Source organism: Sturnira hondurensis, unplaced genomic scaffold (genome assembly GCF_014824575.4).
Source record: "Sturnira hondurensis isolate 20B ecotype Veracruz unplaced genomic scaffold, ASM1482457v3 Scaffold0015596, whole genome shotgun sequence".
NCBI classification, from domain to species: domain Eukaryota; kingdom Metazoa; phylum Chordata; class Mammalia; order Chiroptera; family Phyllostomidae; genus Sturnira; species Sturnira hondurensis.
Window position 1 is genome coordinate 470,097 of NW_028088227.1, and position 24,442 is coordinate 494,538.

Consider the following 24,442-nt stretch of genomic DNA (forward strand, 5'->3'; position numbering starts at 1 on the left):
GCCCTTCCCCTGCCCGTACACTCTCCTCAGGTGACGACGCATGGCCTCCCCTACCTCCCAAGTCTCTGGCAGCTTGCTCCGCCTTGACCAAGTCCTGTAGGGTGGTGCCCTTCTGCTCACTCCACCAGTTCAAGGCTCAGAGACATGCCATGCTGCAGGGGCCAAGTAATACCATACAGTCCCACCCAGCAAGTGCAGGGGACTGGACATGCCACAAGGCAAACTGGGAGAAACAAAGGACAGGAAACAGGAGGTATAGCAGGTGAACTTGTTCTCAATCCCCTCATCAACCACAGTGTAAGGATCCAGCCAGCCCTGATGTTTCCATACACCCTATCCAGAAACATCATACAGGCAAGGGGCCGCCTGTGGCCATCTCACTAAACAAACTTTGTTTTCTGCTCCTTCCCCACCTAGCTCCCCTCTCTCACTGCTCTGAGACTGCATCTGCCAATAAACCACTAGCACTTCGGCTTTCCCTCAGGTTTGGTTTTCTAAGGAACCTGAACTGAGACAGTACCTTACCGCCTTCAACCATCTCTAACATCCCCAATTCACTCCCAAACTTTATCTCTAATCTGGACTCCTCTACTGAGCTTCAGACCCAGTGGACATCTCCACTTCGACATTCTCACAGGCACCGAAAACTCACGTCCACAATGAAACCCCCAGTTCTCCCCAAACATACTCCTATGTGCTTGTTTTGGAAGATACCCTAAAGAAGCTGTCAGTCTGTAAAGTGGAAGATGATGGCTTAACTAACAATAAGAAAAGCTTCATGGTATCAAACAGTGGCACAGGAGCACGTACTGAGCAGGAGAGCCAGCCACAGAACCAGGCAGTGCCGTCACCACAACGGCCCTGGAATGCCTCATTACCACACCATCCTGCAGCTGAGAGAGCAGTCTGGTGACCAGAAACCTTGCCGAGGTCACAATGAGAGGAGGCCTAAGAGCACAGGGTGGGTGGTGAAGAAACTGCAGGGGTTTAAGACGCCCAGGCAACAGAGCACATGCAGAGGGGCAGCGCCGTGAGAGGCTGCACAGGTGGGCAGGACCCAAATCATGGGTGGCTTCCTGTGCCATTCCAGTGAACGTAACTTTTAATTTCTAGTTGGAAGAGCCATTTCAGGATTTAAAGCGGGGAATGGAAGGGCCCAGTCTGCATCTTAGAAGGGTGCTTCTTTAGAACAGAGAGGCAAGGAAGGTAAGGTGACCAGTTTATAGACTGCTAAGTACCCAAAGCAAGAAATTACACAGAAGGAGCAGCGGAGGGACTGGGGAAAAGTGAGCAGACCTGAGATAGTAATGAAGGAAACACCGAACAGGGCAGAGCAACTAAATTAGCAGAGAAGTAAATTAGCTCATGATAGTGAAGAAAGCATCAGGAGTCCAGGTTTGTGGCACATCACATCCAGGGCCTGGACGATGACTGCTGTCTCAGACACGCTGACATTGAGACAGATACCAACAGCAAAGGGACGGCTGAGCCTGGCATTCTGGAGAGCTGCCGCAGAGACGACCACCAAAGGAAAAGGATGGAACAAGCCCTGTCCTCTCCTCAACCAGCCTCAGGAGTTGCCCAGACTTGACCCTCAGTACCTAACGCTCCAATCAGAAGGCAAGTCAGCAGCTTGGGTAAAAAGGGCAGGAACACAATCCAATCCCAAGGAAAGGGTAGTGTGGCCTGCGATTTCCTTGGAGAGAAGTGAGGCGAATAGCACCAAGACAGCAACCTTCGCTGTCAGTTCTGTGAGCACTGAGCTCTAACAACCCAAGGTGTTCCTCGGGTGGAACAAATAATATCCTGCACGTCTAGAGCAGCATTAGCCACGGCTCACCGGTGAATGCATTAAGGGAAGTCGCCAAACCATTTCCTTTGGAACTACAGTTGAGAAAGACCAAGGTACAGAGCAGGTATCGGACAGCAGAGGGTGTCTGCCCTTCCCAGAGGGGCTCGACTGGGAGTAAGCCCAGCACCAACTGTGGTACGCAGGGCTCCCGGCATGGAGCCTCCTCATCCCATCTGTTCCTCTCCCACCAGAGGAAGACACAGCGGAGGGCCTGACCTAGCTGGAGGCACTTCCAAGTGCTGAGGGTCTCTTTTTCCAACGGGATCAGAGATCTCTGGGAACCTGAGCAGGAGTTCCCCAAGGGAGGAATAAAAGAGAAGATCAAAGTGCCCGCCAACTAGGCTAAACTGGTGCCGAACTCTAAAATGCCAGGGTGCTGCTTACTGGCCCCATCTGTAACCTGTGTTAAATCAGCTCCCCAGGTACTAATCTGTAGAGGGACTCTGCAACTTCCGTCCTTCCGTACCAGTCTGCTGTTACTTTGGTCTTCCCCTACTGAGCAAATGTTCCCTTGGAGGAGCCCCAGGCCTCACAGGTGGATTGTGATCAGTGCATCTGAGGTTGGCTGGGGTGGTGACCACATCATCAGCCCAGCTCCAAGCACTGGCCTGAAGAGCAGAGGAAGACCCAGGAAGCAGAGGCAGGGCCTGGCAGAGGCTACATACCCGCAGCCCCCCATCTCCATAAATGAAGGCAAGCGCTGGGCCCTGGGTCCAGCTAGCCCCTTTTCTCCCCTGCTCACGGTAATAAATGGCACGTGACTCTAAGGGACACAGCATCCCTTCTCCTCCTCTCTTGCTCCAAGCTGAACAGCCCAGGACCCACTCCCAACACCACACAGAAAGCACTGAAGCATTCGTTGCTTTAATCAAGGGGTGAAGTCCTCAATCCGGGGGACCCCACTCAACCTTTGGTGGAAGGGTCTCAGCCTATCCCCCACACACCCTGAAGGCCCTTAGGAAGAAGGGGGCAGCTGGACAGCGAATTCTGGCAAAGGTCGGGGACTGGGAAATGGGGGAGCCCAGGTCGAGGGGCAGGGGCAAGGCCTTGACAGGTGGAATGAAGCTGAATGGGGACCGGAACAGCTTGACACACACGCTTCTACCTGGGGGCCAGCGGAGGTGGCTGTGCACTGGGCAGAGTGGCACCAGGGGTGCTGAGGGCAGAGGGGGACAGTAGGGAAAGGAGCATTCAGATGAGGCGACCATGTAGCTGGTGCAGCTGCTCCTGGGTCAGCACCAGCCGGTGTCGCTGTCCAAGGCCGGCTGCACACGAGAAGGTCACTTTGCCCATGTAGACAGTGTCGTCCTGCTGCTCCTCCTTGGCCTGGGAGTTGGCGAGAAGAGACCCCCAAGTCAGGGCTCACTTGAACTGTGTACCACTGACTGTCCCTGAGCCTGGAGGCCAAGGCAGCCCCTAGGAGACAGGTTCTGGGGCTCCTGGGCTACGGTGATCATTTTCCAAATCAAATTTGGGGGACACAGTCTGACAAGGGAGCTTTGAACCCCTTCTGGTGTCAAAAGTCATATAAGAAGTTAAACTGTTAAAATAGTAAAATTTCTGGAAGCAGTACATTGACTTGAGAGTTGGCCAGGTAACTCAGGATGTACAGCTACTGGACTCCTCACCCCCAGACCTTATCAAATACTGGGGGTGAGGAGGACGGACCTGTGCCTCCATACTGTCCATCCCACTCCCCATGCTGCCTCTTACCCTGAGGAAAGCTGAGGAAGGGAAGGTGGCGAAGTCAGTGGGGACTGTGGCTCCCCGGCACTGTGATACCGTCTCCTTGAGGACCTCATCCTGATGGCAGAGGAGAATGAGGGTTCATTTAGGGAACCCCACAGGCTAGCCCATTACCCCCAGTTCCCAGGGACACAAATGCCAAGAGCAAGAAGCCAGTCTTCTCTAGCACCAAACTTACACTATCACCTCTGACCCCACCTCCACCCCAACATCCTTATTTTAAAGATACTTGTCCCCTGAGACCCAACTCAGATTCTACAGGCTCAGGGAAGCCACCACAAACCACTCTACCCTGTGGCGATCTCAGCTCTGACAGAAGCTGCACCTGAACCACACACGCTAAAGGGGATCCTGCTCCACACATTTTGTTGATGAGAATCCGCCTTCTGTTTGCACCGAGCCAGTGAGCACCCAAGGCAGGAACCCTGCCTTCCCTTCCACTTCCCCTGCAACATGCCATGTAGCCCAGGGCTGGGCCCAGAGGTACCCCGGGAATGCCTGTGGAAATGAATGTGCTAAGGCTCCACCAGAAAATGCTCTAGAGAAAACACTGGGGTGAGGAAGGGCAGGGTCAGAGCTGACCTTGAGCTTCTCGATGGTGTCGCTTAGGGACTTGAGTTGAGCCACTTGCTCCAGGAGCTGGGCCGAGGGGCTCTTGGCAGCTGTGGGGAGGAAAGGCTAGTGAGGCCCACCAAGGCCCAGGCAGGTGGCTGTCCTGGAACAAGGGTCGGTGGTGCAGGTACTGGGCCTTCTTTTGAAATAGGCACGTAAGAGTGGATGAATCAGGCAAACTGAAAACTGAGACCCAAAAGCAGTGTGGGAATTGCCTGGGAAGGGGCTACACCTCTGAGACAAGGTGAGGGGCTAAGTCATTCCTCCTGGGGTTGGCGGGTCCATACCAGGGTTGCTGCGAGTGATGTCTACTACGTGGGTGTGTGTGCTCAGCTGGTTCAATGTTTCCAGCAGCTGGCTGGTCTTACGATACAGCGCTCCAGTTGCTAACTCCCTGTCAGGGCCCTCGTGGGGCGGGACTGAGAGCTTTGCAACATGCAGAGGAGGCAGGGCTGCTAGGGAGGCCTTCATCTGGGCGCCCTGTTGGTAGAGGAAGATGGTGGTGGTAAGAAGTGACAGAAGGCTCTGCCATCCATCATCAATGAGACAAGTGAGCTCCACCTCCATCCCAGTTCTCCCTGTGACCTCCTCACCTTGAGGATGCTGTTCTCATGCTGGAGCTGGGAGATGTGCAGCCTCATGGCAGAGATCTGCTGAAGCAGCAGTGGCGAGTCCTTCACCAGCCCCGGACCTGGCACAGACCCCAGCACCTGCCCAGGGGCACCTCCTATAGTCCCACAAGAAACGTTGTCCGTCTCAGCTGGAGAGAGTAGGAGGTGGGCTCCATCTCTGCTCACCACCTTTCCTTATCTCCTCCCAGCCCTAGTTCCGGCTGCTCCCAAGGGGAAGTCTCACCCGCTCCCCCATCCCCAATTCCCAGCAGCCCTGGCAACCCCCACCCCCAGCCAGGGCGGCTGTCTACCTCTCTGTGGTTCTTCTGTGCTCAAAAGAGCCCATGGGAAGCAGGAAAAGAGGAGAGAGCAGTTAGGTCATTTGGGGGTTAGAGGAACACACCAGAAGAATCCTGAACACAAATGCTGCAAGTAAACCCTTTTCCTGAACACCATACCTTCTCTAACAAAACTACTTCTGCCCTCCACCTGTGAGGGAAGAGCAAACATGTGAAAGACAGGAGAGGAGAGGGGAGTGAGGCCATGAGGCAGCATGTGATATGGGAGCAAGCATGGCAATGGGAGTGTGCACTAGGAGAAGCACCGGGGCCTACGGCCGTTTCTGCCTCCCTGCCCCACACTCCATCTCCCAGAGGGGCAGAGGGGGCACTCCCGAGACCCTGACCCGTCAGCGCCCTTCCTCCGGCCCAGCAGCACAGCTGAGGCTAAGGATGCAGATGCATTCCTGTGCTCCTCAGGTTCCCCACTGCTGAGGCTGAAGACACTCATTTTTGGTGGGGAGGTTCGTAAACTCACAACCAGTATTTGTTTAAATAGCCTATGTTGAAACAATACAATGTGGTGACTCTGGAGACCCCTCCCCCAAGGAACGGGAGCCATCTGTACCACAGAGCGGACAATGAAGAAGGTATGTGGTCACCTCCCAAGTTCCAGACATATCAGGAACAGGGACTTTGAAGAGGACTAGACCCTAGGTGAGATCAGCTGACAAGACAGGTACAGCATGGGAGACCTAGAGACCCCGAGGGCTCAATTCCAGAGTGTGTCTTCTGGAGGTGAGAAAGGTAAGAAAGAAACTGCAGAAAGAACAACGAACAAACTCTAGAGCAGATGAGAAGTGAGGTGGCACTGGCCACCTCCTTGGTCAGGACACAGGGTAGACTGAGCCTAGAAGCCAGGAAAACTCGACATAAGGAGCCCAGACCACACTACCAGACCAGACAAGGGTCAGAACACAAGCCCCGATGAAACAGGGAGGACTCGGCCACGAAAGAGACAGCTGCACCACAGAGAGCCACGTGAGCTCTGCAGGGAAAACACGCCCGAGCAAAAGAGCAACCAAGAGCGGGCCTCAGGCCCACTGGCTGCCACAGCAGGGTCAGCTCAGCCTGCTGCAGACTGTTGACCCTTTGGGATGCGAGGTTGGGTCAGAGAGGCCAGACCACAGAGCCAGAGGGACATCCAGTGGAGTTCCACTGTCTTCAAGCTACACCAACAATTTGGTAGCACCCTACCTTGTTCAGAGGGCCCCCCCATGTATCTTTGGGAGAAGTGAGACCCTGGTGAGAGCTGCCAGCATGAAGCTGGGCTGAACGCTGGGGGCTGAGAAGGGGCAGACGTCAAACTGAGGCCAGGTGAAGAGGGAGGCCTTCCGATCTCCTGTGGGCTGGCGCTGCCTGTCCCCCTGCACTCACCACCAGCAATGCCAGAGACCAGGGTAGCAATACCCGAAGGAAGGGGCCCCCGCAGCCCCTCGATCGTGCGCTTGGACTGGCTGTTCAGCCGCTGCTTCAGCTCTGCCTTCTCTGCCTCCAGCTGGTCGATGTCAGCCTGGAGGGCATCCATTGTCTCCTCGAACTCTCTGTGAAAGAGAATCTGTCTGGCTCCAGCCGTGTCCCTCCCCCGTGGCCCCACGCTACTTCCCAGGCCTGACAGGTCCTTGGAGTAACCCTGCTGGAGAGGATGAGGGGCAATACAGACTCAGGTTGGGGTGATATAACAGGATGGCAATGGGCAAAGAAAATGGCGTATGTTCCCCAGGGGAATCTCACAATGAGACGGTCTGAGTAGGGGCTAGGTTAGGTGGCAGAGAGCTGCTGGCAGGAGGGAGGACTGAACTAAGCAGGGCCCGGGGAAGTGCCTGACTTCTCCTTCTTTCGCAGCAGTGCCTGGGTCTCCTCCAGCCGACTCTGGACTTTCTCGATGCGCTCGTCTGCATCCTTGGCAGCACTGTCCAGCTTCTTCTCCAAGAGGCTCAGCCGCACGTTAGCCTCACTCAGCTCCTCCCCCTGGACGAGGACAGAGAGGTTCTAACTGCTTTACATCCCCTCACAACCCCCCGGGACAGACCACAAGAGAGAAAACTCCTTAAGGACCCACAAGAACTCCCACTGATCACAGGCGCCACTTCTACCCCTAATCCCAACCCTTCTCAGCCCTGATCCCCAACACTCACTGCTGCCCTGGGCCCCACAATACTTCCTGGGCCCCAGATGCTGAGCCTACCCTCCCCTCACCTTGATCTTGAGTGACTTCTTCAGCTCCTTGATAACTGTCTCTCGATCTTCAAGCTTCAAGCCCAGGCCTTCAGCATCTGTGATCTCTGCACGAAGGGCTGCAGCCCGCAGCTCAGCAGGGGGAGGCTAAGGGCCAAGGTGGGGACAGTGGGCAGGGGTGGAAAGAGGGTACTACCAATGTGCTCCTTTCAGAGATCCAGTCTCTTGCTTTTGTAAGCACGGAGGTGCTCTCGATTCCTTCCTCCACCTCCCAGCCCTCCCACAACTAGCAGCAGCTCTGCAAGCCCTGCCCCTCTAGGCCCCAGAAGCCCCTCCACAGAGCTCTCACCCACCTTGCTGGGGGGCCGCTCTGCATCATACTCTCCCTCCTGCATGGCTGTGGCCAACTTGTTCATGGTACTGATGAGGATAGTGCATGACTGTCGCAAACACTCATAGGGGCTGCTGGAGGGGCTCCCATAGATCTGTAGGAGCCAAGGGCAATAGTGTAGTGAAAACCTGCCACTGGCCACCTGACTCCCTACCGCCTTCTCCCCAGCCATCCTGGCCCACCTGCTCGCTTGCTTTGAAAGCCAGCTCCTCTAGGGCAGCCACAGGCAGGCCTTCATTTTCTGCCAGTGGAGCGATGAGCTGGGCAGCGGCAGCTGCCACCTCCTGCAGCACAGCTACCACCCATGTCAAGTGTTTCCTACAGTCAAGGAGTGTGTCGGATACCTGTGCAACAGGCCAGAGTCAGGAGCCCACCTTGGGTCCAGCACCACACTCCCAGCTACCCAGAAATCATTCTTGCCCCGTCCAGATCCAGATCGGATGTACTAGGCCCCTCCTGATCTACTCGGCTTCCTTTCCTTCCTCCCTCACAGCCCTAAACCTGTGGTCCAAAGGCCAGTGCAGCTGGGATCCCAGGAGCATCTGTCCCTGGCATTCGCCTTCGGATCTTCTTGCAAAACTGGCGGATGTCACTGCAAGATGTTTCCAAGTCCCGGAGCAGGAGGGCAATGTCTGAAGCCTCCTGCCCACCCTACTCAGGGAACAGGAAATGGATGGGGAACAAAGTCAGCATTAGCACTGGAGGTGAGGATGGGGCAACTAAGAAGGCAGAAGCACTCGAACAGATCCAAGTGTGCTCTTACCTGCAAGAAGGCACGCAGTCGTCCCACCTCCACACCCATGCAGTCCAGGGCACTCTGGGTGAACTGGGAGGACAGAAGTACGTGCTTGTCAGTACCCGACAGGAGCCCTTCTGCCCCCTCAGCATCTCTAAGAAGTCCCCACCTTCTGCTGACCCCCACACATAAGCAGGTTCTCTGTCTTCTCTGATGTGGCCTGTTCTAGTCTCCCTTAGGGCCAGACCTCTGGACCTGATGGCCTCCATTTCTGACCTCTACATGGGGCTCAACCACTAGCCCAGACATTTCACCTTTATGTGGTCCGCCAGCTGCATGGTACTGTCCTCAGGCTGTTCGGCAAGGTGGATGCTATACAGATGCTGAGAGATGACAAAGAAACAGTCAGCCTTTAGGTCCTGGAAAAGACGGAGAATTCTTCCCCAAAAGCAGTTTGAGCCCCAGTCATCAGAGGACTCTAGAAGTACATGAGAACCCGAAACCCCCAAGGCCACCCCCAGAGGCTGCATCCTGAGGTGAGTTCATCTACAGCAAGCTAAGCCTCAGACACACACCTTGGGCTATGCTGGCCATGGCTCCAGAAAGAGAAACCTTCCCTCCCTCCTGTACCAAGCCAGAATCCTCGCCCCAGACCTGGTAGTACTTGATGGCTTTAGTGAGAGGTTCAACATTGACAGTCTCATCTAGCTGGTCCTTGTGCAGCAGTTCAATGAGGAAGTCCAGGGAGCGCTCATGGGCACTCATCTCAGGGTAGAGGCTGCCCACCTTCTTATACACATCCACGCTGCACTGAGAGAGGGCACTGGAAACCAGAGAACGGCCTATGAGGCCAGGGTCTGCCTGGCGATCTCCATTCCAGCCAATCTGGGATCTGTGGCCTTGAATGGGGGCTGGGGCCCACTTACTGCTCATAGCGGTGGAGCGTGGCCTGCAGCAGCGTCAGCGAGTACACCAGCCCAGCAGCAAAGCTGAGCTGCTCCCCTGCAGCTCCTCGAAGACCTGGCCGCTCTGTACAATTCTCACTTAATTCAAACTTCTCCTGGGCCTGCTTTCGAATCAGCTCTGCCTGTGGGAAGAAGTGCCAGGATCCTGGGGCTCAGAGCAGAGGATGAAGAACACAGACTCAGGAATACAGAACACAGAGCTGAGCAACTATGGGGTGGGGGAGAGGCAGATAAAACAGAAACAGATCTTAGATGGGCAGGAAGCCTCCCATGGGGTCAGGGAAGTGATGCGGAGATCCAGCGGCTGGGAGGGTTTGAGATGTAGAGACAAAAGGAGAGTGGGACCTGCGGGACCAAGCTCTTTCCTGCAAGCCTAAAGCTGATGCTCCTGCTACCCTTCCACTAGAACACCATCTCGACAATTTTCTCCTCACTAATTCCTGGCCATCTTCTGGATCTCAGCCCAAATGTTATTCCTTCAGTAATAGCCCTCCATCTAAATCAGCTCCCCGACTATGCACTCTCAAAGAAGCTACTCTGCCTTCATAATGGGCCATCCGTAACACAAATCTATCTGCAACCCTGCTGACTATGCCCCTGCGCCACATCATACACTCCTCACGAGCAGGGATGCTGACTGCTGGCCTCACTTGGCTCCCTCAAGGCCTGGTTCACAGCAAGTTGCAGAGGTCCCTGCTGAATGTATGACTGGCTGTACCTTGCAAATGAGACGAGGCATGAGCAGCAGCACCAAGACGCAGTCATGGTCCCCACCAGGCCGAAGGAAACTGTCAGGCATGAAGGTTGTGAGCAGGGACATATGCCGATTGGCCTGGGCCACCTCCATCTGCCTCAGTTCCATCTCAATTGCCTGTGAGATGGACAGTAAGGCAGATGCTCAGCTGGGCTGGAGAGAGTCCCAGACCCACTGTGACTTGTTCTACCAGGTCCCCTGCTTCTAGGACAAACCACACAAAGCACCCCGTGCCAGGGACCCACCCACCCAGTCAGTCCACAGCCATACTTAGGCTGGGCTCCCAAACACTCTCCTCTCCCCAGCCCACTTGCTTTCCTGACCTTGGCATGGGCCTTCGTCTCAGCAAACTTGATTTTGAAGTCAAAAGTCTCCGGAGGTGGCTGCTGCTGCCGCTCCACAGATGCCTCCTGCTGGTTCGTCAGTTCCCGGTTCACATCCTGGGAGCAGAAATGGACTGTATGACGCAGCTGGGTCATGAGCGAGCCCTGGTGTGATCACGGGTGGAGCACGGCGGGTGAAAAGGCACCTGCAGGTGGGCAGTCAGCTGGCGGTATTTCTTGATGGTTTGCTGATAGTCTGCAACTGTCTCCTGAGCTGCCTCCACACGCTTCTGGGCCTCCCGGACCCGGGCGCCTGCCATGTCCAGCTGCTCCCGCAGCTCCAGTTCTGTCTCCCGTGCATTCTCCTGCAGCTCATCGTTCATCTCATTCATCGCTTCCTGGGAGACCACAAGGGAGTTGGGGCAAAGGAAAGGCAGGGTCAGTGCAGCAGGGCAGGGTGCACTCACCACACACCCTGCTCAAAGGTCAGGGGTCACGTGTCAGTCCCTCTTTCAACAAGTCCCTTTAAACACCATCCATCCCAGTCAGAAGTCAGCATCCGCTCTCCTCTTACCAAGTCCCCCACGGTCTCTCTCAATTCCCGCACTTTCTCTTCCAGATTCAGGTTCCGGTCTGTCAGCATCTCCACCATCTCCTCAGCACCCAGGGCAGCGTCCACCTGTGTTACAGGGCAGGAATGGGGAGAAGGGCTGCTAAAAGGTGCTGGGAGAGAAGGCATCTATGGGAGAGTCTGGGGGGGCTAGTGTAGTCTCGGGGAGAGGGGCTGGGCTCCCCACACCTGCTCCTTGAGCTCATCGATGGTGCTCTCTGCCTGGCTCAGCTCCTCCTGCAGCCGCTCCCGCTGTTGCCTAACAACTTCCAGCTCTTGGTTCTTCTTTTCCATGAGTTTCTGGAGTTTCACATGCTCCTGCTTCTCTGAGGAAGAAAGATCCCGCATCCTGTGGGGAAGTGAGGAGAAGGGGCATCGAATGTCAGTCACTAGGCAATGGGCACTTGAATGCATTTGGACAGGGGAGTGGGCTCCAGAGCCTGGCAGTGAAGGGATCCTACCTCACCAGGGCATCCTTCAGGCGGGCGTTCTGCTCTTCGAGTTGCTTGAGTTGATAACTGGATGCAGCCCCATCTGAGCCTGAGGAAAACCATGAACACTTTCAGACATCATTCTAACCCCACCCTGCATTTCCCAGCAGCTCCTGGCCCCTTACCCTTCTCTTCAATCTCAGCCTTGAGAATCTCCAAGTCAGTGGTGAGCTCATCCACACGCTCCTTCAGCGCCTCCACCTCCTGCTGCAGGGACTCAGCCCGCTCCTCAGCCATCTCCTTGTCCAGAGTGGCCATCTCGATGGCATCGGCAGTGTCGGCCATTTCCTCCATGTAGCGCTCCTTTGCCTCCAGTGCCTCCTTGGCTTCCTGAGGGGTGGAGGTTGGGGGGACACAAGTAGAAGAGAGGCCTCATGTGCTCTACCTCACAGAATGCTCCAGGTTCCACGTTCCAGCTCCAGTTGAGTTCCAGTGCACTGTTTCGGACCCCACGCCTCCCCACCCACCCCTTTCCCCCCAAGTCGCACCTTCCGTGCCTCTTTGAGGCGCCGCTGCAGGTCGGCCTGCTGCTCCTGCATTTTGCTCTTCCATTCTTGCACCTGCTCCAGCTGGATCTTGTGTTTCTCCAACTCTTTTAGCTTTGCCTTGTCTTCTGCCCGTTTCAGTCGTAGGGTCTCCAGTTTCTCCTCCAGGTCCCGAACCTGGGCCCTCAGCCCCTCCTCCTCCTGCAAAGGAGGGACCCCTCATTCTGTGCATAGTCTCCACTGCCCCCAACCCCCCGCCCTCCTCGCCAGGGCTGAGCTGCAGCAGAAAGGAGAGGAATGTGTGCAAACTTCATTCCAGCCCCAGGGTCAAAAGCAAGTGACATACAAACATCTGAGAAGAGAACAAAACATATGGGAAAGGTATAGAAGGACACAGAGGGAAGGGTAGCTTAGTCAATGGCAGGATACCCAAATGCTACATCCCCACCCTTCTGATCCAAAGTCTGGAATTCCCCAACCCAGGGAAATCTCCAAGATCTGCCAGGGGTCACAAGCCCCTTTGTGTCCCAGTTCATCCTCACTCCAACCCCAGTTCTTACCTTGGAGGGGGAAGGAAGTGGGGGTGCTGCTCCAGGAGAGGTGAGGGCCGGTGTGGGGATGATGGGCGCTGCCAGCGGAGTCTGAGCTGGGGTGCTGGGCTCACTGCTACTCAGCTCACCCGCTGATGCTGAGCCAGAGGGGCCCAGGGAGCTGCTGGCTCCCGCCACCCCAGTACTGCTGGCCGGGCGGGTGGGCTACTCACAGAGGGTAGGGGGCAGGTCACAAAGTAAGTGGAGGACAGGAGTGGTGAAAGAGTGAAAGACAGAATATGAGAATATGGTAAGGGAGGGAGACAGAAAAGAAAAAAGACAGAGTTTCAGAGAACAATGAGAACAGTGAGACAGAGTAAAGGGGGAAGGAAAATGCCACAGAGTCAGAGATAGTGACAAAAGACAGGGGAGGAAGGAGGGAGATAGACAGGAGGGGGAGGAAGACATAAGATTATAAGGCTCTTCCTTGGCACCAACCCCACATTCCTCCCTGCCCTGACACTGCCCCCCCATAGCAGGACTCCTTACTTACCAGCACTCTCCCCCGCGACCCACCAGTGATCACTCTAGCAGTTTCACACTCCCAATCCTACCGTGGCTCTGGGCCTACACCCTCCTCCCAGGGATAAGAAGTGCCTCGATGTAGAATGTAGCTGGTTCTCTTTCATGTTTCTAGAGAAAGCTGGGCTACATGTGGGGGTGCCAGGCTTTATATCCCCGCTAGGCCCTCCCTGCTCTTTGGGAGTCAAGCTAACTCTTCCTCCCCAGGTCTATTTCAGGGGACTCTGCAGGTAAAAGGGTCAAGGTTAAAGTTGCGTTCACAGACTCCCCCTCGAAACAAGGTCAGCACAGCCAACCCTTCCGTCATCTCCCTTCCCGAAGACGGAGGCTCCAGTCAGGCGCCACTACCCAGGCCTGTGGAGGGCAGGGCAGAGAAGCCACCATGAAGCCCCGGTCCTGGAGCACCCAGGCCTGCCCACAGCTCTCTCGTGCAGTGCTGAGCTCTGAGGCTCTCCCAGTGGGTCAACAGATACTCAGAACTACACGTATCAACATGCATGCTCGCCTCCTTGTCTCCTGACCTTTGGAAGGCCAAGTTCTTCACCTGTCTTTCAGCCCATCCCCATCAAAGCTAGTCAAAATGCCCTCCTTCAAGTAAGCCTGCCTTAATGAACCACAATTACTCTCATTTCTTCTTGCACTCAACCTACTGGCTCAGGCATCCTCCCAAAAGTCAGATATCATTTTCCTAGGAGTGACCTGTCGCTACCTTCAGTCCCCTTATTCCCGTGAAAAAAGCACCCAGGATGCACTGTGACCAACTTTTACTTGGCCATACACATGCCCACATACATGCGCATGCCTGAAATGTGTGTGCACTCCACAATGGCTTGCACAGAGGCCTGCTTTTTCTCACCTTGGGCCGCCGAGCTGTGGTCTGGGCAGGCAACAGGAGCCAGAGAAGTAGTCAGGAAAGAAAGGGTGATGGCACAAAGACAGACAGCAAAAGGGACAGCAGTGAGAGCAGAAGAAGTAACAGGAATGGGGCTCGGATTAGCCACACCCTCTCCCCACCCCACCTCCCACCCCCTTCCAGTGAATCACTTTGTTGCCACTCCAGGAACTCAGACTCTGGTTCCCCATTGGTTCCTTCCCCCACTTACACCCAACCCTTGCACACCTCACCCCTTCGAACACTGGAAATCCCAGAACCCTGGTCTCCTAGGCTGAGCCACAGGAGACCAAAGGCAGCAGCTGGCAGAGAAGGTCTCCAGAGACCAGGCCTTCTGCAAACAACTTCTGGCACTCCAGCCCAGAGCCAGAGGCCCTGCCCACCCCACCACTCCCAGGGACTTTCCCAGGTCAGCCTCCTTCCAGCAAGTGCCAGAATCCACAAAGGACCCCCTAGAAATACCATGTAGACAAGACTGACGATGACATGGGCCCAGAGAGAAATGATGCAAACCCAACAGAGGGAGCTCAGCCCCCCAAACAGCAGAACAACACTGCTGGGTAGGTCTTCCCTACCCTCCCCCCACACCCCCTCCCCCACCCAGGAATGGATCCTATAGCAGTCTCCATCCCCAGGGCAGAGGGCTCAGGTGTCAAGACCATCAACACTGCATTAGCCAGAAGTTCAGAGCTCAAAGTAACGCCCCCCCCAGAAAGGAGTTGGGGGTGGGCAGCAGCACACTTAAACTACTGCCCTAGACCAAACCCAGAGTCCCCCTCAGGTTACTGCAGAGCTGTAAATGGATGGTTAGCTCGCGCTCCCAGGTAGTGTTCTTGATACCCAGTGTCTCAAGGCTCCAGTAAAGACAAGATTTGGCTTGGGACTTGTTCCCAGGAGACATTGAGCCCAAGGAGACCAACCCCCACCCCTCCTACCCTGAGCTGAGTCTCCATGGGGGTAGATCAAAAACTATTCTAGGGTACTCATCTTACCCTGGGAAAGAGTCCCTTGACATACACCCTGGTGGGGGAAGGGTGTTGGGAGTACAACCAATAGTCATTCTAGCAAAGGTCAAGGGAGGGGGGCCTGCTAGAGATGCAGAGACATCTGGACCTGCTTCCCCGGATTCTCTTACAGGAAACTCTCTCGGAGCTGCTTTTCAGCAGAAGCTACCTGAACCCCAAGCCTCTACGGCAACTGGGGGCAACTGGGTACAAGGCTCAGAACACAGATTCAGTCAGAGCCAAAAGCAGGCAGGGAGCAAAATCCTCAGAGCGTGGGGCATGGGAGTGACACATACCTCTCGCTGCCCCCACCGTCATCTCTACCCTCCTCCCCCAACCAGGTAGACAGACGAAGTCAATCAGCCTCCACCCCCACCCCAGCAGCCTGCTGCCACCATCACCCTGGCAACCCAGCAGCAGGACCAGAACAAGCAAGAGTACCTTTCGGGCTGTCGGTGCCTGTCTCATCATTGCAGAAAACCAAAGAAAGCCAGGACAGGAAAGAGGAAGGACAGAGGAGGATGGACACACAGAGGAAGGACAGATGGAGGAAGGGAGGAAGGGAGGAAGGGAGGAAGGGAGGGAGGGAGGGAGGGAGGGAGGGAGGGAGGGAAAGAGACCGAACAGAGGGAAAGGCAGCGGAGACAGGAGATTAGTGCATCAAATCCCAACAAAGCAGCCTCAGCTTCCTGACCAGCAGCTTCCCAGCCTGGAAACGGCTGCGGCACAGATGCAGAAGCCCCACAGATTTGCAGAGGGACAGCCAGGTTCCTGCAGGCACCAGAGAGGCACCCGGCCCAGTTTTCCAGCTTAGGCTTATGGCAGCCTCAGTGGCCGCAGCACCAGCTCTACCTGACGTCATGCACCCACCCTCTTCTGCTTCTTGGGGGTGGAGCCACTGCTCCTCAGTCACCTAGCAACCACCTGACTCTATTGGCTCCTCCTCCTCCTCCTCATGACTGGACAAAGTCCTGCGCAGAGCCCGCCCTGCTTCTTCCTCCAAAGAACAAGTTCTGGCTCCTCCCTCTCCCTTCTCCACCAGCCCCCAAGTGTTTGTTCCAAGAAACTGGGCTAGGGACCATTCCAGCAATGGTACCCTCTGGAGCCAGGGCATCACTGGGCAGGGATGCAGGGTCTCACTGCCCCATCAGCCTTGTTCATACTCATACTCCCCCGAGTCCTCAACACCATCAACTCTACTTCTCTTCTCATAAGAAGAGTCTTATGACACATACATGCCCAAAGCAGCCCTCTGGCATCAGCATCAGCAACAGCTCTGAGGGGCACACAGTGAGACTGAGAAACCTTGGGGACCTTCAACAACAGCTCTACTGACAGTGTTTGGCTCCTCTCCCAAACCCTCCCCTGACTGTAGGCAAGTTAAAGCCTGTCTCCAAAGCACTTCCAGAAAGGACTGGGGACCTTGCAGAGACATCTGAGTTCTCCTCTGCCCTCCCCCTCAAGTACATTCTTTTGTTCTAGAGTTAGCTCCCTGATCCCCAGGGGGTGAGAGCAGAGGCCCTGGGTGAAGAAATCTGCTGTGAGAGAACACTGGAGAGAGGAACCCAGGAGCGAGGGGTAGACTTTACTTAACTGACACTGCACCATGAGCAAAAAGGCACTATATCCCAGCTCAGGCAGCCCAGTCAGGGCAGTGCCACAATTCTCCAGGCAGCTGTCAAAACCCCAGGATTTGGGCATGGCTCAGGCCCCGTCAGCATCAGATCAGGCTGTTGGCCAGAACTCCACAGACATTGGAATGCAGGTCCATGCTCTTCTCTATCCAGGGGCCTGATGCAAGAGGAGCCCCAACCAAGGAGACAATAATCAAGGGAAGAAACCAAGATTCTATGACCTTGGAATGGGCCCAACATCCTGTAGACTAGACTAGCATTCTTTTCCTTCTAACATCCCCATTCCCACCTGAGCCAGGACCCCAAAGCAAGTACCAGCATGTGGTCTGTTCCATGGCAAGACTTCAAAGTGCGGACCCATCACCAAACAGGAGTTGAAAGGAAGGCACTTTCCTCTCCCCTCCCACTGCCCCCACCCAACAGCTCTCCATGCAAGGTCAGAAAGGCCTAAGACAGCCTGGCAACTAAGACAGACTGGCAACAAGGAAATCACAGAATCGTACATAGCACGGTACAGGTCACACAGGCACATGCAGGTCAGAGACAGCCTGGGCGCAAGCCCGAGGCAGGGGGTGGTGTGAGGAAGTGGTCATGGTAGCAACCAAAGAAGTGAGCCCCATTCCAACAGTGGCTAATGGAAGGCTGCGAAGGGTAGGAAGTGGGCCCCGGACACAACACCAGAAGAGGAAGGAAAGTCTAGTGGAACAGAGTGAAGGTGGGCATTTGTGGCAGTGTCCACCCAGAGGCAGGCTTAGACCCTCAGGCTTTCCAACTTGAGGCTGTTCTTACTGGGATCCTCACCTCCTGCCTCCTTGCCCAACCACCTCACTTGGTGCTTGCGTACCCCCAACCCTCCAGTCTCTCCTCTCACTGCCTCAAGCATGGACTAAGAAAGAACTCATCATAGCCCAGTAAAGGCTCTATTCCATGCTGCTGATATTTACAGTCAAGCACCAGCAGTCTCTGACTAGAAGTCCCGAGGCGAGGAGGTGCAGGGATTGTCCTAGTGAATGCTACTTGGCCCTGACACTGTGCCTGATATCCTCGCAGCCCTTCAAAGGAACTCTGAAAGCCAAGGCCTCCATTTCCTCTGGCCACCCCAGCCCAAGGTCACACATACACGCATGCAGCAGCCCAAGACATGCAGGACAGCTGGGGAGGGGGCTCAGAGCCCTCACCCACCCAGGCACAAATAGTAAACACACCACCTTCTTAGGCTTCAGTCCCCGCTGCATGAGGAGTAGGAAAGGGAAGAGTTAGAGAACAGACATCACACTGTGCTAGCTGGCCAGACATCCTGGGTGTAAGTATTAATACCAACTTAGGCATACACGGGCAAAGAGGGAGTCAGGTCACTGTTATGCTCTGGGTAAATGAGGTGAGGGGTCCCCCAACAATCAGCTTCTAGGATGTCCACACCCTGGTCCAGAAAAGCTGGAGTCCAAACCCCACCTCAAACACCCTGTGCAGCGCAGCAAAAGGGAACTAGGATAGGCCCTCTCACACCACCCAAACCAGGTGGCAGAGGGCCCAGGTCCTTACCATTCACGTGTGGACAGAAGAGCTCCTTCTGCCTCTAGCTCCTACTTTACCCTTTTCCTCAGCCTCTTTAGATCTTGGCAGCGTTGGGTACCAATAGGTAGGAAGTATGTTGACCATAACATACTAGGGTCAGACCCATCCTTCAAATCATGCCATTCAACCTGGAACTTCTAGGCCCTAACAGTTGTTCCCTGCTACCCCCTTCACTCATCCATAAAACAGCAACTCATGCCCAGAAAGCTTCCTTCTCGGGGGGGACGAAGCTGGAAGGCTACCTCAGTTTACTTACCTACCGCTTCTATCTGCCTGGCATTGAGTCGCCCTCCTTTCTATATCTTTCCCCTCCTTTCCTTAATACTTCCCACTCCCACCCCATCACTTACCAGTTTGCTGGTCTTTGGAGCTGAGTCAGTTCCCTCTGTAGAAAACAAGAGAACATTATGGTGGACAGGAGAGTTATAACAAGAGAAGATGGTGGTGAGAGAAAAATCTCAGGACCCACTGCGGCCCCATGTACTGAGAGAGGTCCTGGGATTCTTGGGTGTGGAGGGGCAACTTAAATGGGTGGTTGTTACCTCTTTTGAGGGCCTTTGACGCAGAAGAATCAGGTGTCTCTGGGGAAGTAGTATCTGCTCCATCTTCAAATACCTGGATCTGAGGCCACAGAACAGATGTGATACGGCCAGATGAAGACTGCCATGCTGTGAGGTGGCCCGTCCCCAGGCCCCAAACAAGCCTGGGGTAGAGGGCAGCTTCCCTAGGGATATATCTCCCATCTTGCCTCCCCCACTACCTCCCATTCGCCCAACCAGAGACTTATACTCATGCCCAGGAAAAGGGGGCACCAACACACCAGCTGCACACACAAGACAGGACATGAACATGTGTGTGTACATGTGCATGCAGTGCATGTGCACACAGACACAGGAAGGTAGGGTATGAGTACCTGGGACTGGCGCACAAAGATGCCATGCCCTTCATCACATGTGAAGTACTTCTTGCCTTGGACAGTTCCATCATTCTTGCCCTTTGCTTCATCCAGGATCACGCCTACCCATTTGCCAGTGGCAAAGAGTGTGGCTCCAACGTAAGCCACAGTGCCTCGGTGCCCTTTCCCAATCACCTCCACACGGGAGCCCACTCGCAGAGGCCGGGCACTTGCCTCTGCGCTCATCCTGCCGCCGCTGGGTGTCTGAAAGGCACATTCGAACACATGGTTACAGGCCTTAAAGCAAGGGTGTCATCCCAACACATAAAAAGGCCCCAGTCAGGACCCTGGACCGAGAAAGAACCAGGAGTCACCTCCCTGAACCCCATTTACAGAGTAAAGTGGACCCCCAAATTCCCTTCTGAAAAATGTCAGTGATGTGTTCTTGTAAGACTTCTCTAAACTCCTCTGGAATCTGCCAGAATTTTCAAGAGTTTATATTTAAATTTTGTAACAAATCAGAATTCATCAGTAGATCTATGAATGTCACCACATGACTGCTTTCTCAGGAGCAGTGTCCCCTGTCCCCCCCCCCCCCAAGAAGGGAATGAAGCTCAAGCAAATAACTCAGTTAGACCAGGCTTTCCGCAACCCAATGCCCTGACACAGGAACCTGAGCTGGAAAGACAGGCGATTCAGTAGGTGACCCCACTGAATCCTGTTTCCCTCCCACTGTCGCCTGTCTTCCCTGGATTCAAATGGCTTTTAGGCCTCTCCCTTCCATAAGCACACAATTGCGCTCCCTCCTAGCCCTCAGGTCACCGCCACTCTTTCTTGACCTGACTCCCGACACCCACCCACACGCCCACCGTGACTCTCCTGGCTGCCTCACTGCTGCCCATTCCGACAATTTAATTCCCTTCTTCTTGACCTGGGTACTGTTCTATCAACTCTCTACTCCTCCAGCTCTAGAGATCCTTTGCCCATTTTATGCTGCTACAAAAAGTAAAACAAAAACTGGGTAAACCAGGTACCTCAGATCTGCCCTACACTCTGCCCCCAACACTCTGCCCACGGGTCCAAATGGATGGCTTATCACCCTGAGGACGGACAACGTAAAAGAAGAGACTAAACACTGTCCTTGGGAAGCTCTTGGCTCCTGACACACCAGTGATGACAGGACACAGCATGAAATTAGGTCCCAAATAGGCCCATGGTTTAGAAGAAAATCACACCTGAGCCATTTTCAGCAATAGCAGCTCCATGAACCAGGGGCCTTGCAGCAAACAAATGAATGAGGCGTGAAGAAGTGACACCATGGTCCCAATGACTCCACAGGGCTCCCTTCTGATGCCCCCACTTGGCTTCAGAAGGGAGAGGGGCCAGAGCCTGTCACTCCCTAACCCATTTCCCCAAAGAGCTTATCCAGGAAGGTAAGGAAGGTTAGGAGCGCCCAGGGGCTCCAGGACCCCAAATTGTACCCAAGATACGCAGGTGTCTCTGATGGACCTACCAATAAAAGGAGCGGACAGTGACATCAAGGCTGGCCCCAAACTTAAGAGACTCTCCCCAACCTCCTGGCCCTAATCAGCCTCTCAGCACCAGGTGGACACAGCAGTGGGTACAGATTCAATCATGCCAGGAGAGAAAGCAAGGGACAAACAACAAAGCGGCTCTAAAGAAAGGCTTCACTGTAAAGCCATTCCAACCCACCGACTCCTTTCAGAGTCCCAAAGACAGTCTAGCCCCCCCTCTCAGGAACCCCTACCCTGAGGTCTAGTTAAAGTCAAAGGTCAGGCCTCACTAGTCCCCACTGAGGGCTCAACTCTGGGAGGGGAAGCCAGTCCAGCCTAACACTACCAGGGCTGCGAGTGGCCCCATCCCAGCTCCAGCCTGTCTCCCCAGCCCCCACAGCAATGTCCACGGGCCTTTCAGCGGCCCTCCCAGGGCCACCCCAGATCAGGGCCACTTACCCGGCTATACACATGCCTCTTGCTCTGGGCCATGTTGCTCAAGGCCTCTACCCCCTCCCCAGCTGGCCAAAGACAGAGAGCAAAGGCAGAAGCCTAGGCAGGAGGGTCAGGGCTGCCAGCCCGCACGAACAGCCACAGGAGCTATCGGATGTGGCCCTACCCAGTCCATGGGCCTGCTGGAATAGAGGTGAGGACAGAGATGGGGACTGGGGCGCACGTCCCCTCTGCTGCCCGAGGATTCCTGAACCCAGAGACACGGAGAATCCTGCTTGCCAGCTGATGAGTCTCACTCTGCGCTAGTGCTGCTCTAGACTTGTCAGGAACCATGCTAGCCTCTGGGTCCTAGTGCCCCCATGCTTCACCTGGGCTAGACAACAAGGGCAGGGACTAGGGGGGCTAGGCCCAGCCACAGACCCTCAGCACTCATCTCTGGAGTACACTGTCCCAGGCCTAGGAGTAGAACCCTAACCACACTGGCCCCCCGCCCCCACTGGAATGTGAGGCCTCAGCAGGCCCAAAAGCATCAAGTGACACTTCAAAACCATCAGTTGCCCAGGGCCTCCATACAACCAAAATGAGGGTTTTTCACCCCCCTTTCTGGTCCTTTCTCCCTTCTCTAAACTCTGCATTTGGGGTCCAAACCCATGACGTTGGGGTCTGGATTTCAATCTTACATAGGCCCTCCCAAATACCCAGTAAAGGAAGGGCGGTGCCAGAGGCAACTTCATGCACACAGCAAAGCAAGTCAACACCATAGTCCCCCAGGCTGGCAAAGGCTGCCAGTCACTTTTCTCCCTTCTGGATGTCATAAAGGGTCAGGCTCTAAACCTCAAGATTATTAGGTTTAACTGGATTCCATAAGGGTCAGAAACACAAGGCCCAGTTTACCCTGACACCTGACCCTTGTACTCTTGGCCTCGCCTCCTAGACATCTCCTTAACAGAAATGACAAGACGGCTTATTTTCTCTATTTCTGTAGTTCACAAAATTTCTTTAACCATGCATTACTTTTATAATGAAAAATGTTTAATTTAGTAAGATTGTGCATTCTAGAGAAAGGTCTCCAGAAGGCTAAGTAACTATACCATATCATTCATTCACCCATCTAACATGGGCTAGGCACCAAAAGAGCAGGGTCCCCGCCACTAAGTAGCCAACAAGGTTGGCCTGGTGTCTGACCTACGGCTCCACTGGGTGTGGTGTCCACCGCCTGGCCTAGAGATACCTCACTTGTCTGAACTGGGCTTCCCTGGGTCTTCCTCCACTCCACCCTCTTGCTAAAGCAAGCCAGATAGCCCTTTCGTAGTAGAATGGTGGCCAACAGCCAGATCTAAGGTCCCAAAACACCTCTCCACAGCTTCAATCCTGGCCAGATCCCCCAGGAAACCATTTCTCTCTTCCCCTGCAAAATCTCCACGTGGCCTCCTGTCTTCCCTAAACACCATTACACAGGGGGGCAGAGCCATGCAGGTCTGGACTTCACATGTGCAGCATGGACTTCACATGTGCAGAACACTTTACAGTCTACAGAGAATCTTGGTTTTAGACTCCGGCTGTTTACATACAATTCCTGGCTTTACCACTTGGTAGCTACATAAATTTGGTCCACTAACTTAATATCTCTGTGCCTCAATCTTCTCATCTGCCAATTGGGAACAATCAAAGAACATAGAGAGTTGTTGTGAGGACTAGCTGAGATAATCCATATAAAATATTGAAGACATTGCCTGGTACTTAGTAAGCAGTCAACAAAAGTTAGCTAATAACAATGTTATTATCATCATATTTGGACATCAGAGTTAACACCACAGAAAGGCAAGCCAGGAACAATGCTGAAAGGAAACTGTGGCTCAGAGAACTGGGCCACCTCCCTAGAGTTACACAGAAGGTGAGGAGTGGACCCAAAACTGGACCTCAGCCTGGACTGAACCCTCTGCACATCCTCACTGCCATCACACATGTCACGCTAGGCTTCTGAGGCCATGCTCCTCCTCTAGACCACACCGCCTCAGAGAATCCAAAGGGCTCAGCTCTAAGAGCAACCTCACAACTCACTGGCCACACGGGCATATGCAGTCACTTAGCTTCTTGGAGGCTGTTCTTTCTCCTATAACATTGGAATAATTATCTATGTTAATGTTATGTGGCATGAATAAGATAAAGCACATAAAAGTGCTTTGTAAAAAGTCTAGAAGTTGTAGAAGTGCAAAGAGTCAACTGTCATAACCAGAGATGGAATATAAGTCTTCAAATAAAATATCTAGACAATAAATATTATGAGGATTACAGACAGGAGAAAGATGAGCTAGAAAGAAAGGGTACCTGACTGCCTCATACTTTAGGATGGTTGTTTTCTTTCTGACATGTGGAGAGGAAAGACCTACAAACACTTCATGTCATGAACACAGTATGAGCAGAGACAGAAACAATTTCGCTTCACTCAAGAATACCAAAGAACACTAGGTGGACAGAAGAGAGGAATCCAAGATGAGTTTTCCTATTAAACGAGCCTTGTAAAGCAGAGCCCACAACGTTTCCTCCTTATGATCCCATCACCCTTAGCTCATGGAGTCAAATATTTATTGACTAAACACATTAATATTGATATACATTAGAAGGTAAGTGTGGCTAGTGAAGGAGTTTAACATCACAGAGAGACAGATGGATTTGACCCAGTAACAACAGGAAGCCAGCCTCTTTCTGAGCAGCAGACTAGCATAATGGAAACTGCTTTAGGAAGATCAAACGGAAAAGCAAGGAGCATGGAGTGGAGACCGGAGCAACTTGGTAAAGATGGGAATAATATGCCCTAACCAGTGTGGCTCAGTTGGTTGGGCATAGTTCCACAGAGTGAAAGGTTGCCTGTTCAATTCCCGGTCACGGCACATGCCTGGGTTGAAGGGCACATACCTAGGTTTCTGATTCAGTCCCCAGTCAGGGCATACACGAGAGGCAACCGATCAATGTTTCTCTCCCTCACTTCCTCCCTCCCTCTTCCTTCTAAAACAAACAAATAAAATCTTTTTTTTAAATGGGGATAGCAGCAAGGGGTCTGCTGCAATAATGAACAATGGGTAAAGAGGACCTGAACCAGCCTTCTGAGAGAGAGAGAAAAGGAAAAGGGCCCCTTTAGAGCTGGTTCCAAAAGGCCCTGGAGAGGCCCACAGACAGATCAGACAAGCGGAAAGAGGCAGCGGGCCTGCAAGGGCTCCGGAGACAGACACACCTGGTTCGGCTTCGGTTCTGCTCCTTCATCTGTACGACT

General features: G+C 54.1%; 1 protein-coding gene across 12 annotated transcripts in view; it reads right to left on the reverse strand.

Annotated features, from left to right (window-relative positions):
- Positions 1-2,697: 2,697 nt before the first annotated feature.
- DCTN1 (dynactin subunit 1) overlaps positions 2,698-24,442 on the reverse strand; it is a 29,322-nt gene continuing 7,577 nt past the window's right edge. Inside the window, exons 1-32 of one of the 12 annotated variants that reach the window (XM_037064875.1) lie at positions 21,178-21,461; positions 19,223-19,468; positions 18,852-18,930; positions 18,660-18,694; positions 17,943-17,963; positions 15,542-15,559; positions 14,061-14,081; positions 12,653-12,847; positions 12,096-12,293; positions 11,733-11,937; positions 11,578-11,656; positions 11,306-11,465; positions 11,081-11,185; positions 10,713-10,904; positions 10,507-10,623; positions 10,148-10,300; positions 9,391-9,551; positions 9,119-9,287; positions 8,779-8,847; positions 8,492-8,554; positions 8,230-8,379; positions 7,911-8,072; positions 7,691-7,822; positions 7,359-7,484; positions 6,988-7,130; positions 6,537-6,703; positions 5,133-5,147; positions 4,804-4,937; positions 4,498-4,690; positions 4,181-4,260; positions 3,566-3,655; positions 2,698-3,178 (exon numbers count right to left, since the gene is read on the reverse strand). In XM_037064875.1, the coding sequence (XP_036920770.1) occupies positions 3,044-3,178; positions 3,566-3,655; positions 4,181-4,260; positions 4,498-4,690; positions 4,804-4,937; positions 5,133-5,147; positions 6,537-6,703; positions 6,988-7,130; positions 7,359-7,484; positions 7,691-7,822; positions 7,911-8,072; positions 8,230-8,379; positions 8,492-8,554; positions 8,779-8,847; positions 9,119-9,287; positions 9,391-9,551; positions 10,148-10,300; positions 10,507-10,623; positions 10,713-10,904; positions 11,081-11,185; positions 11,306-11,465; positions 11,578-11,656; positions 11,733-11,937; positions 12,096-12,293; positions 12,653-12,847; positions 14,061-14,081; positions 15,542-15,559; positions 17,943-17,963; positions 18,660-18,694; positions 18,852-18,930; positions 19,223-19,468; positions 21,178-21,210 (3,846 nt within the window). In that variant the 5' untranslated portion in view covers positions 21,211-21,461 and the 3' untranslated portion in view covers positions 2,698-3,043. Of the gene's footprint in view, positions 3,179-3,565; positions 3,656-4,180; positions 4,261-4,497; positions 4,691-4,803; positions 4,971-5,132; positions 5,148-6,536; positions 6,704-6,987; positions 7,131-7,358; positions 7,485-7,690; positions 7,823-7,910; positions 8,073-8,229; positions 8,380-8,491; positions 8,555-8,778; positions 8,848-9,118; positions 9,288-9,390; positions 9,552-10,147; positions 10,301-10,506; positions 10,624-10,712; positions 10,905-11,080; positions 11,186-11,305; positions 11,466-11,577; positions 11,657-11,732; positions 11,938-12,095; positions 12,294-12,652; positions 12,848-14,060; positions 14,082-15,541; positions 15,640-17,942; positions 17,964-18,659; positions 18,695-18,851; positions 18,931-19,222; positions 19,469-21,177; positions 21,462-24,442 lie in introns of those variants that run through there. The other 11 variants (XM_037064872.1, XM_037064873.1, XM_037064876.1 and 8 more) reach the window with 11 other exon arrangements.